Source organism: Eptatretus burgeri, chromosome 6 (assembly GCF_056783735.1).
Source record: "Eptatretus burgeri isolate ZD-2024b chromosome 6, Ebu_testis_v1, whole genome shotgun sequence".
Lineage (NCBI taxonomy): Eukaryota > Metazoa > Chordata > Myxini > Myxiniformes > Myxinidae > Eptatretus > Eptatretus burgeri.
In genome coordinates, this window is record NC_140966.1 from 110,206,239 (window position 1) to 110,220,293 (window position 14,055).

Consider the following 14,055-nt stretch of genomic DNA (forward strand, 5'->3'; position numbering starts at 1 on the left):
CTCTCTCGACTCACCACTCCCTTTCTTTGTGCTCTGTCACACATCACAGTTAATCCATTTTGTCTCTCGTGCTGCTTCATTGTTCTTTGTTCAGCAATCAAGATTCATCGCCTAAAATCTCACCTGTCAGAGAAGAAAATGTTTAAACAGAAAAAAAAAAATGCTCTTGTGCTGCTCCATTGTTCTTTGTTCAGCAGTCAGGATCCATCGCCTATAATCTCACCTGTGAGAGAACAAAATGCCACAATGGAATCCACCACTGACGCATTAATCTATATTGTTTCAATAACCGTCATGAATATGGATTTAATTTCCATGTGCAGACCATCTTCTGGTCCATGCGGAACCTCTGGTTGAACAACCAGTTTCGAGAATGTACTCGACCTTTAAGTTAGAACTGGGAAAGCGTTTCATCTCCAGCTATGTTTTTGATGGCTTTCATCTTGTTATATTGATTGATGCTATCATGTTATTGATTGTTGATATAATTTTCAATCCTCTTCATTGGAGCTTGTTTGCTGCCACCATGTCCTTTTAGACAACTACAGGCTGAGGCCCTTTTTAATCCAGTGGTTCATTTCAATCCAACCTGAATTTTGCAGCAAGCCTTTCCACTTGTTCCACCATGGAAGCAAATCGTACCGAGGTTTAAATTCGCCATTGACCACTCACATTCTATCAAAACATTATTACCTGGATTGGTAAGAAAAGCAATTACAACTGCAAACAAAGCAATATTTAAATCGATAAGAAATATCTTCTCTCTGGCCCCGATGGTGCCAATTTCCTCCAATTTTGTCACCAAATTTGATAAGGTGCCGCAGGGTGCAATAAAAGTGCCGGAGCCGATTGAATTAACTTCTAATTTTCAGCGGGAGATTTGGAGGCTTTCAGATGGTCACGTGTTTTGGAAGGAAGGGGTTGGCGGGTAAGGGCCGGGTTATTCTGCAGAGTCAGAATGATGGACGGGTGTTTGAGAATAACAAAAGCAAAAACACGAATTGAATGATAAAATGTTTAAATTACAATACCTCATCCATTCTGCTTTTGTATATCTTGTTTTTGAAAAAATATTGTGGATTCTCACCTCAAACTCCATTTTACCCTTTCAGATAAACCCACAAATGTGGACAATGTGCTCTCCTCCAGACCTGTACTTGTTATCTCTGCCATGTGATGGTTCTTATATATATATATATATATATATATATATATATATATATATATATATATATATATATATATATATATATATATATATATATATATATATATATATATATATAAAACGTGCCATCTTTCTTCATTTGCTTGTTACTTTCCTTTGTATCATCGTAATTATCATCATCGTAATCATCATCATCATCGTAATCATCATCATCATCGTAATCAACACTGTGCCATACTCTTTACAGAGGTTAGTGCTGCTGAAGCAGTTCCTGAGCATTGTTCTTTGTTCAGGGTTACGGTTATGCATTTTATTTGTTTTTTAATTGTTTCTCTGTTCATTGTTGTACATTTACATTATTCCTTTGTGCATTGTTTCTTTGTCCTTCTGGTTCTTATTTGTTATTTATTGTTTCTTGGTTCATTGTGTATTGTTTCTTTGTTCTCAGGGAAACGTTCTTTATTCTTCCTTGTTCTTTGTTTTTTGTTTATTATTATTGTTTCTTTGTTTATTGGTCAATGCTTTTTTTGTTCTCTGTTCATTGTTTCTTTGTTCTTCCATTGTTTGATTTTATTCATTGTTTCCATCGCTGAAGGAAGGGTGTATTGCATTTGGGTCCATTTGTTTGTTTGTCTCTCTCTCTGTCTTTCTGTTTCTTTGTTTGTCCGCACAAATTTTTAGTGTTTATCTCCACAACCGCTTGCCGGATTGAGACGGAATTTTCACCATAGGAGCAACTACACAAGTAGAATGTTTTATTGATAATGATGATATCATAGGTCACGTGGTGTGGCAGCCATATTGGAAAAATGGGGAAAAAATTGGACCTCTGTATCTCTGAAACCACACCAAGGAAAAATTTTTAACTTGGCACATGGCAAGTGCTCCTCATGGGGAATAGTTATGATTTTTATGTCATAGGTGCCTTTGCTATGACGTCATAATTGCATATGTAGAATGCTACATCTGATCAGTATTAAATTTTTTTAGGGTCATCGGTCATCAATGGATAAAATGGTCCACAGAAAAAAAATTGTTTACGTCATCAGTCACGTGATTCAGCAGCCATATTGGTTTTTTTTTAATTAAAAAAAAAAACCTTCAAAAATCATCTCTGAAGTGGCTGAACAGATCGTATGTATGAGTATACAAGTATGACGACCTATCCCATGAGGAACAAAAGGTTCACATATATGACATCATAGGTCACATGGTTTGGCAGCTTTATTGGATTTTCCCTAAAACCTCCAAAAATCCATTCTCGAGTAAGGCTGGATAGATCGAGGGGAAATTTCACACAAATGTTCCCCAAGTTTTGGGTGTACAAGTTTGTTTCAGAATAATTGATAGGTCACATGGTTTGGCAGCCATATTGATTGAAGAAAAATATTAAATGTTTTCTTTGGAACCACTTAATTAATCGATGTGAAACTTCACAATTACGATATAGTAGGGATATGGAATATATGTTTTAAATTTCAACTTGATTGGATGCATGGTCTGGCAGCCAGAATTATTAGGGTACCCTGTGAGTACAGGGTACCCTATTGTTTTTCTTCTGTTTATTATTACGCATTATTATTATTATTTTTCCGCCGGCATTTTGCACCCTTTTTCGCTTTAAAAATCATTTTCTCTGGGACACTAAGTCCGATCGACAGGAAATTTTTTTACCATAGTATGTATCTTTTTTGATAGCACAATCCCATTATAATTATGACGTCATTGGTCACGTGGTACGGTCGCCATCTTGAAAAAAGCGATAAACTTTGGACATCTGTATCTCGGAAACCGTGCAATGGAAAATTTTTTCGTTTGATACATTTTACTAAGCTCCCTATGGGGAACACGTGTGATTTTTCGTGACGTCATAGGTGAAGCGATATACCGGTGAAAATTCGTCAAGTAGAACGCTGTACAGGAAAAATCTGAAAAATTTTGAGCATCATCTACGCCTAAAATCACTGACGAAAATGTTTTTCTTGACGTCATCGATGACGTATTTCGGCCGCCATCTTGTTTTTTAGTGTTTTTTTTTTAAAAATCTTCTTCGCCAGAAGGGCTGGACAGATTAAGGCGAAAACTTTACAGTACATTCCCCCTGATGTCCTCTTTCAAGTTTGTTAATTTGTTGTTGATATGTCACATGGTTTGGCGGCCATCTTGAAAAAACCCTAAAACCTTCAAACATCTTCTTCTCCAGAAGCGCTGGTCCCATGAAGGCGAGATTTCACAAGTATATTCGTGAGATCCATGCGATGCAAGCTTGTTAATTTCGAAGTGATAGGTCACATGGTTTGGCCGCCATGTTGGATTTAAGAAAAATATTAAATAATGTTTTCTCTGGTATTTCATAAGCCATCGGTTAAAATTTGCAAGTGCCTTCCTCCCTCAACTCTGCATACATGGTAAAAAAATTTTCCCTCAGAAGTCACATGGTTTGGCGGCCATCTTGGATAGAAAAATAGACCTTATCCGATTTTCACGAAACTTCACAAACTTGTTCAGGTCGACGATGGAAAGCAGAATTTAAATTTATGATATCATAGGTCACAAGGTTCGGCAGCCATCTTGGATTGAAAATGAATAAATTTTAAAAATCTTCTTCTCCAGAAGGGCAAGACAGATGAAGACGAAACTTCACACATATATTCCCCATGAGGTCCTTTCTCAAGTTTGTTAATTTGTTCTTGATCGGTCACATGGTTTGGCGGCCATCTTGAAAAAACCCGAAAACCTTCAAACATCTCCAAAAGCGTTGGCCCAATGAAGGGGAGATTTCAGAACTATATTCGGGACAGGAAGGCGATATAAGTTTGTTAATTTCGAATTGATAAGTCACATGGTTTAGCCGCCATCTTGGATTTAAGAAAAATATTAAATAATGTTTTCTCTGGAACCGCTTAACCAAACGAATCGAAAATTTGTAATTATCATCAAGCAGGCAGTATGCACGCTTGGTAAAAATTATGATGTCACACGTCACATGGTTTGGCGGCCATCTTGGATTGAAAAACGCACCTTTACTGATTAACACGAAACTTCACTTACGTGTTCCAATACCCAGTTGGAAGCAGAATGTAAATTTCTGATGTCATAGGTCACATGGTTCGTCAGCCATCTTGGATTGAAAAACAATATCTTCAAACGTCTTTTTCTGAAACGGCTGAACAGATCCAGGCGAAACTCCACCACTATGACCGCCTCTCCATGACGAATAAAAAGTTCTCACCCCCTTTTGAGGTACGATGCAACGTTTGGCAGCCATATTGGATTGAAGGAAAAATATTAATTAATGTTTACTCTGGAACTACTGCATCAATAAATGTGAAACATCAAGGTTATGGTGGAACGCTCATGCGGAATGAGGGTTTGAAATTTCAACGGGATCGGGCCCAGGGTTTGGCAGCCATGTTGGTTTTAAGAAAATATTAAATAATGTTTTCTCTGTAACTGCTTAACCTGGAGAAGCGAAAATTTGCAGTTATCATCCACCATCGTGTTTGCACACGTGGTGCAAATTATGACATCACAAGTCACATGGTTTGGCCGCCATCTTGGATTGAAGGATAAATATTAATTAATGTTTACTCTGGAACCGCTGCCTCTATATATGCGAAACTTCACATTTATAATTCAGGTGACATGCAAAACAAAAGTTTAAAATTTTAACCTGATCGGTCACACGGTTTGGGAGCCAGAATTATTTAATTATTTGAATCTGGAAGCCAGTAATAAGGAAATTGAACGCTTTGTGCTGCCCGGTTCGTAACTCGTCTGTTCCGCGCCGTCTCGAAGCAGGCCTGTGTTTGTATCACCATTAAATAATGTTTTCTCTGGCACCGCTTATCCGATAAATGCGAAACTTTGCGACTATGATTTAAGTCTCATGTTGTATCAGTTGTGTCAAAGGCGGACGGACTGGGTACCCGGTCATCACTGCCAGCAGTTATAAAGTGGCAGCTCTAGTTATTATTATTTTGATGTGGGTTGTTTATTTATTTATTTATTTATTTTGAAAAGCTCACTTGGCTGTGCCTGGATGGGTTTGAGGGTAGAGAAGTAGCAGCTGAAATGTGAATCCTATCCAGGGTTCTCCTGATGACTTCATCTTTGCTTTTTGCTTGTTTGGGTTCCGTCTGATTACGTATTTGGTCTTCCATTTGATTTGAATTGAATTGATTTTAATCCCATTCTAAATTCAATTGAATAATTATTATAATCCCATTATAAATTCAATTGAATAAGAATATAAAAAAACGTCATGGGTCAGGGTCAGGTGTCCATTCAAAGTGGGGTTGCATCAAAGCAGGACGTGTTAGTACCCCGGTCATCACTGCCAGCAGTTATAAAGTGGCAGTTATAATTATGTCTCTTATTAATTACATAACACACCATTACATAAAAACACACAAAACACACCAAACAAAACTCCACAAACACCACACAAAATATGTCCTGGCAAGGCTTGTTTGTTTTGCATGGTTGTTGTTTGGGTGTGGGTTGTTTGGCGAGGCCTTCAAAACAGCTGTTCACCACCACCGCTTATCGTCACCCATCCAAATCCTCGATCTTTTCTACCCCCCGTTAATCCACCCCAAACCCACCTCCTTCAAATTCCCTGCTTTCCTTCCTGAAAGTCCCTGTAATGTCCATCTTGTGTACCCCATGTTCCCTGCCCCATCCCTCTCCCTTCCACAGATCTCCTAATGTCTCTGTTCCCCACTGTTTTGTCCTTCCTACTCCTGCCCCTCTTGTCTCATGCCCCCCTTGCTGTGCGTTGTGTGTTAGCTCTCATACGAGCCTTGACAATGTATACAAAAAACAAAAAGAAAAAAAAAGATTGACATGTTCCCATGGGTCGCAGTGTGGTGCAACGTGACCGTGATTTTCGTTTTGTGGTGTTGGCATGGTGGTTGTTTTGCATTCACTGCACTGGAAAGTTGTGTTGTCACATTATTATTAGATGTTTTTCACTGCTGATGATCCTGTATTGTCCCTGCAGTACCATACAAGTTATTTGGAGAGCCCGGCACTCTGTCTGAAAAGAGGAAACAGCGCAGAATCCGCACTACATTCACAAGCACGCAGCTACGTGAGCTGGACCGCGTGTTCGCAGAGACACACTATCCAGACATCTACACTCGAGAGGAACTCGCGCTCAAAATTGATCTGACTGAGGCACGTGTACAGGTACGTGGCACAAGGTATGAGTATATTGAGTATCTGGATACCAAAGTATGGTGTAAGAGTGTAGACTACTTGGGAGGAGGTGCAATTGGTATCTTGCAATTGGGACTGACCAAAAGTGTTTTCAGGGAAAGGGGCTGTGGTGGTCCATGATTCTTAAATACCTCTTCCATTTTCAAGAAAAAATACATCAAAGCATTATATTTTAGATTATAATTTGGATAACACGTTATAATTTAACCATCTTTCCTTCCCTTTTCCAAAATCTTCATCTGCTGCTGCTGATATTTGGTGAGAATGGGCCGTTTGTTTTGGGTCATTATAGTAGAAGAAGCATCGCCTGTCCATCGCTTCGCAAACGGACCAATTACCCTGAGTTCCGAGTTTGTAGCTTCAAAGATGTGGCCGGGCATAATGAACAGCATGGTGTATTTTTTACCAAACCAACCCACAACTAGCAAATGAAAAGAGGTTAGGGAGATGGGGGGGGGATCACAATAATGACAGGTGCTTTACTCATAGATTTAATCAAACTCCCCCTCTCCTCCCACCACCCTTTCACCCCAATCCCTCCTCCCACCAACTCTCCCACCTCACCCCAGCCACACGTCTCTTGCTGCTCAAAATGTTTTCCGTCACACAATGTCCCTGGCTCCCTCTGGTTACTATTTTTCCCACTTTGAGCGGTCCCTCCATTTTTGCCAAGAATGAAAGGAACACAAATATACCTGCACATAGAGTGCTTTAACCACTCTCCCCCCAACCCACTCCCCATCCCCGTCCTCAGGCCCCACTTAGTGTGCAGGCCTCTCGTGTGCAGGCCCTTGCTGTTCCTATGGTTGGCAGCGAGTGCCCTGGAAGCAGTAGGGGAGAGAGAGTGGCATCTACTGTATATGTGGGAGAATTGCTTATTCAGCCTGTGGGTCACCCAGATAGCTCAGATGGCACAGCACTGGTATGGTTTTCCAGAGGATTTGGGCTTGATCCCTGGTCTGGACATGTAATTTTTCCCACATATACATATCATGTTTATTTCCCTGTTCAGCGTATAATCTATTGTTGCGAATTCGCACCCCGCCGGCATGCGAACGGCCGCGTGTAACCAATAGCGGCTGCTTTGCCCACCGACGTGCAATTTAGTCGTGACCCTCCGGGAACTACCGCCAGGAGCCAGTCACGGGTGGGGGTTTAACCTCACCACAACTCAGTCCGCATTCTACCCGCGCGAAATAGGGTCCGATCGCCTAATGGTCGATTTACCTAAGTACCCGCGCGGATAGCGTACCGAGCAGTTGTTCCACGCCACAGGTCGACTCCGCACATGAACCGCTTAAGCAGCTCGTTCCGTACTTCAGGGATAACCGAGCAGAGTTATTGTCGACCTTGACGGTTCAGATTAGTTACCGGGTGTTTTAAAACCCACTATTAATCCCTTACGTGATGCAAGATGGAGATTCAAACAAAGGAAAGGACGCAGCGAAATGGGGAACAATTGGACCAGCACATTTATTACGGAAGCACGGAAGGCACGTATATTACAGTCAAGCAAGAAAACACAATAAAAGCAAGCAGATCTACAGCCGAATATGATTTACACGGCAACACTTATAACAATTCTACTTTTCAAGACTGGCGCCACCCACAGACATTTACACAAAACCCCAAAAGAAAAGGAAGTCGCGACTTCCCTTAGCGCGTCGAGTCCTTGGCGACCGTAACTCCGAGTCCCTCCGGCGTGGTCCACTGGCTCGTGCCTCGCGCCTGCACGTGTCGTCCGCCCGACAGGGACGAATGAACAGAACCTCCGACCAGGAGCAATCACCACAACTCTCCACAATTCTCCTCAGGGACAACCGACCGAACCAAAAGCAAGGACTCTCCACCCCTCGACAACCGACCGAACAAGAGCCCAACTCGAACCGGGACAAGGGAACAACCAACCCCCAACCAACCACACGACTCTTCACGCCCACCCTTTTGTAGGGTGGGGCTCCGCCCTTCGCCCTGCCCCGTTTCTGGCTCCACCTCCCTTCTGGAAGCTTCCCAAAAAGGGGCGTGCCCTCTCGTTCCACCCTCCCCGCGCCGTACGGGGGACGAGGAAAGTCAGTTTTGGCTCGGGGCCAGGGAATTGTTCCCCCAAAATCAGGCCCCCACCTTTTTTCACCTTTGACCTCTGGCTCAAATCGCACCTCCCCCATGCCAAAGCACGGGCGTTTTGGGCGGGAGATCTTGGCGGGAGATATTCAAGTTGCCACTCCGCTCCGCTCATCCGTCCCGCGGAGATCGTGACCGCACGGTGCTCGTTGAATGGCGAGTGGCGAAGATGTGATAGCGTAGTTGTGGAAGGTGGCGTCGTGCTGTGAATGGCGTGATTGTTGGCGTCGCGTAGTGAATGGCGTGATCGTTGAGATGTTGGTTGTGGCGATGTTCGTTGTTGTTCTTGCACCAAATTAACGATAGCAAAAGAAAAACGACTAACTGAAGAATCGCAGCCCGAATGGATCACAATCCATATATTCCCTCTCTACAACGGGTTTGGGCTAACTACACATGAACTTACCGATATATCTCACCTGAGGACCCTTTATGGTGTAATGCGAATTTCCACAGCTGTAACACTATACTAAAAATCTCAATGTGTGTGTCTCCTCCATAACTCCAAAACCATAAAACCTATCAGCTTGAAACGTTGCATGCATATGAAGAAAACTCCAAGGAAGTGTCGAAATGAAAATTGGGTGTTTGGGTTCATTAAAATACCTGTTGTGAAGATCATTAATGGCCTTATTTACTTACATCCTTCACCAGGCGAGCCTCGGCCACCTCGCTCTCTGAGGTCTCAAGGCGTTTCCTGGGTAACCTCACTGGGGTCTGAAGCCACCATATGTTGTGGCCTGCTCAATCATGCCTTGACTTGGAACAGGTCGCAACGATTTCTTAACGATAAAGTTTTTAGATCCTCCTGGAGGATCTCCAAGTCTTACTCATGTTGTTGTTCTTCATCTTCTTCTTGTGGAATTTTATGTTTCACAGCCTACAGTTTTCATCGAAACTTCCTGAAACTTGGCGTATATATGTACAAACACTCTGCGCAGACTAACCATCTCCGATTTTGAAAATTCCTCCTAGAAAAAAAGTTTCGATGACAAAATATCTCTGCGAATGGAAATCGCCGAAAAAATTATCTCCGAAACTAGGCAAGCTTTTTGAATTCTGTTTGCGGGAATCGAACAGGGCATTAGCAGAGATGAATTACTGCACATATGATACATCACTATGACGTCACATCAATCTTTATGACGTCATTCCAATTTTTTGACATTTTTTGTTTCACAACCCAGAGTTTTCATCGGATCTTCATGAAACTTGCCATGTATATGCAGAAAGCCCACGCGCAGGCAGTAACCATCTCCGATTTTGGAAATTCTTCCTAGAAAAAAAGTTGACGTCATAATATCTCCGCTAATGGAAATCGCCTATACCATTATTTCCGAAACTAGGCAAGCTGTTTGGATTTTGTTTGCGGGAATCAAGCCAGGCATTAGCACAGATAATTTATCGCAAACCTGATACGTCACAATGATGTCATATTCGTTTTTATGACGTCATCATTAAGAGGACGAGGATCTTAGCTCATTTGAGCTTGTTTTTTTTCACTTTCCTCCCTCATATTGAATGCCTGTTCATCATAGCTATGAATCGCTGTATACATTGCTTTTTAAGTGCTATCCTTTTCAAATTAGGAGCTTGGAGCGATTTCATGCATTATATGATACGATTTTCCACGATCTACTCTCATGGACTAATTAAAGTATATCATCGAAATATTATTTCTGTTTTGAGTATCGGATATCGACTGTACTAAATAAGTTTTGAAATCTGTTGTGAAATCTGATAATTTAAAGAAATGAGTCTTATAACTAAGCTGATATTATTTATAACTTATAACTAAGCTGATATATTTACTTTAAGCTAACAAGGCTATGTTTCTTCCTTCATAGACACACAAGAAAATGTGAAATTTCCAAAGCATTAAACTTCTCTTTCTCTCCTCTTTGGAGAATTATATTGAGTGAACAAAAAAAATTGGGAATGTGCCAAAATTAACCAGCTTCATTGAGCTATGATTTAATGCGTTCACTGCAAGACCTCACGCCCTGTCCCCCAGGAGGGATTGCCTATCGATAGCGTCTGCCTGATCTGTGTCTATATTTTCGGAGGTTTCGCGAGGTGCTATGCAGGGAATCGGAGCAAATCTGGCAAAAAAAGGAAAAAAAAAAGAAGAAAAACGGATGTTTCAAAATAAAGTTATAACGTTTGCGCGGACCCCAAACTGATGTACCACGTGACACGTGCACAGACCAGCAGGCAAAATGGTGGATTTATAGATTCATTTGATTTCATTAACTGCTGCGTGCGTAGTGAAGACCAGCTTTAAAGTTAAAGGGATCCTTTATGGTATGCAGCGACAGCCTGGCCAACAGTTCCTTGTCAACAATTGAATTGGAGTGATTAAGCCACTTGCCGAGCACCCATTGTCGATAGCGGTACTGCGCTACATCATTCTGAGCGAATCATTCGCTTTCTGTGGACGCTTTTGCCACGCCACTTAATTCAGAGCAAGTGGTTCGTGCTCCGTCACCCTGAGCGATTTGTTCGTGCTCCATCACCTTGAGTGAGTAGTTTGTGCTCTGTAACACTGAACGAGTGGTTCATCCTCCATCACCCTGAGCGAGTGGTTCATCCTCCGTCACCCTGAGCGAGTGGTTCATCCTCCATCACCCTGAGTGAATGGTTCGTGCTCCTTCACCCTGAGCGAGTGGTTCGTGCTCCTTCAACCTGAGCGAGTGGTTATGCCTGGACGGTGTTTGTCTCTGGATACATCTGGGCGGTGTTTGTCTCCAGACAGCTTGGCTCCGGACTCGTCCGGGTGGTATGTATGTTTGGAGGGAAGTTTGACTCTGGACTTGTCTGGACAGGAGTTTGTCTCCGGACGCGAGTTTGTCTCCGGGCCGTGTTTATAGTATGACCAGTTAAAAATTGATTTCAGACATTATTTTGTTTCTATATTCACTGTTATTCTATGCAGAATCATTTTGATGAGATGGTATGAATCATAATTAATGCTCCATCACACGTCTGCCTTCCCTTCCTCTCACTGCGTTCCCTTCTCCCACCCCTCTTTTCCTCTCCCCCCCCCTCTTTTTCCCCTTCACCCCTTTAGTATTACCGTCAGCGAAGTGCCGGGTGGTATTTGCTATTTGTAATAATATGTGTGTGTCTGTGTGTGGTGTGTCTCCTCCATAACTCCAAAACTATGAAACCTATAAGCCTGAAACCTTGCACTCATACGAGGAAAACTCCAAGGAAGTGCAATAGGGAGAATTTTGTTTGTGTTAATGAAAGCAACCCTGTTGAAGATAATTAACTGCCTTGTTAGCCCCCGTTGGACTTAGTCTGAAACGGGGGTTATGGGTTTGGTCTTCATTTTTGTGTCCATGCGCGTGTGTGTGTGTGTGTGTGTGTGTGTGTGTGTGTGTGTGTGTGTGTGTGTGTGTGTGTGTGTGTGTCCACAACCATATTTCGGACAATTGTGATTTGATGTAATAGTGGGGATTAATTTACCGATGCAATGCTGTAAGAACAGTATTTGCAAATATTGAAATTTACCTGTGCAAGAGTGCATTATCCTCAGCGTTGCCAGGTAAAAAATGAGATTGGAACACCCTCTGCTACCACTACGAGGTGGTGGTATATGGTACAAATTTACATGGAGAATTTGCGCCCCCTTGCTCCCACACCCCCGTGTGAGGCTGCGGCCACATACCGTAGCTGATGTTATTCCACACACAAACTTGTATTTGTACCCTGAGTTTGGAGTTTGTAACCTAAAAGATGTGGCCGTGCATATAACACATGGAAATATAGAGAGGGGGGTGGGGGTATAGAGAGGGGGATAGAGGAAGGGTGAAGTAGGGGGGGGGAAGAGAGAAAAGTGAGGGGAGGAGTGGGGTTAGCAAAGAGAATATGTTATGCTTAATGATCAAACACACACACACACACACACACACACACACACACACACACACACACACACACACACACACACACACACACACACACACACACACACACACACACACACACACACACACACACACACACACACACACACACACACACACTGAGGTTTCAGTACCCAGCGATTTTGACAGAAACAATGTTGAAATCAAGAAAATTACCAAATACCAAGACCTCAAGAAAGAAGTGAAATGATTCTGGAAGCTGAAGAATGCCAAAGTTTTTCCAGTGATAGCTGGAGCGATGGCAATGATGACGAAGAACCTCACAGAGATATTAAAAACCATCTCTGGGAATATTATTACAAACAAACTACAGTTGGAAGCTGTCCAGGGCTCAGGGACGATCTTGAAGAGAGCCCTCGGCACAAAACTTTGAGAACAGAAACCTTCACATCTTGGTCCATGAATCGTGACCATCCTCACCAAAATGGAGGTGGATACTTTGAGACCTGGAAGGACTCGGTTCCACCTTCTGAAACCCACATATGGATGCAACAACCAATAACACACACACACGAAGGTGGATCCTTTGAGACCTGGGGCGTGAGCATTTAACACCCATGCTATCTACTTGGCAAAGGTCTGCCTGCATGCATGAATGCTCATACGTGCAGCAAGCTTTGCACCCCTCCAGTCGGTTTACTCTGAGCCTGATTCATACATGCTACAGTTCCATCAATAGAGGGGGAGGGGTGGGAGAGAGAGATGGAGGGGTCGAGGTTGGAAAGAGGGAGAGGGGTGAGAGGGAGGGGGTAGGGTTGGGAGGGAGTGAGAGGGGTGGGATAGGAGTGAGAAAGGCAGAGAGGTGAGGGAGGCAGGGAGGTGTGAGAGGGGGGTGAGAGAGAAAGAGAGGAGGGGGAGAGGAATTCCATCAGATGTGACACCCAGTTTTATCCGAGAGACGGCACACACATTGATGAATCACCCTGCCTATGAAACACCGGGGTGACAGTTTATAGTTGGGTCGGGATTCAAACCCAGGCTGGACAGCTTAGAGCGAGCGTGCGTACCTCTGCTATCCTGCCGTGATGTGGCGATTCATTACTTCATAACAACTGAAAACATTTTTTACTCATTGTGATCATATAATTTATTTTGCCTTCCTACCTCCGGTATCGATCCGCGATATCGCCATTCAGTAAAGAATGTGTGCCAAGTGGCTTCACCAAGCACTCCACGAAGCTGTTGAAGAAACTTTAAAAAAGGAAACATTTAATGTTTATCTCACCTGGCACATTGTTCCAGGGAGCTAATGGGATGGCGCGTCGTCCGTCCGTCCATCCACAAATACTTGCAACTTCTTCTCTGAAACTTAGTATTCCATTTTGATGAAACTTTACCACAACGTTCATCGTCATGTACGTACCAAATTTTATTCATGGCATTAAGAAACAATTGGGCCCTGAGGGGGCTACGGGGGTTGCACCCCAAAATAGGTATTTCCTTTCTTCTCAGAAACTAAACTTGTAATTCTGATGAAACTTGACCACAACTTTCATCACCTGTGACATACTAAAGATTGTTCACGGCATTAAAAAAAAATTGGGGTGACGAGAGTTTACGGGTAACACAAGAGTAGTGGTTGCAAGAGTTGCATGACTGACACTGAATGGA

General features: G+C 42.7%; 1 protein-coding gene across 1 annotated transcript in view; it reads left to right on the forward strand.

Moving 5' to 3' along the window:
• Positions 1–14,055, forward strand: part of LOC147025597 (paired mesoderm homeobox protein 2A-like) — a 48,182-nt gene that overhangs the window by 27,385 nt on the left and 6,742 nt on the right. Inside the window, exon 2 of the mRNA XM_085886726.1 lies at positions 6,174–6,361. Within this exon, the coding sequence (XP_085742852.1) occupies positions 6,174–6,361 (188 nt within the window). The remainder of the gene's footprint in view (positions 1–6,173; positions 6,362–14,055) is intronic.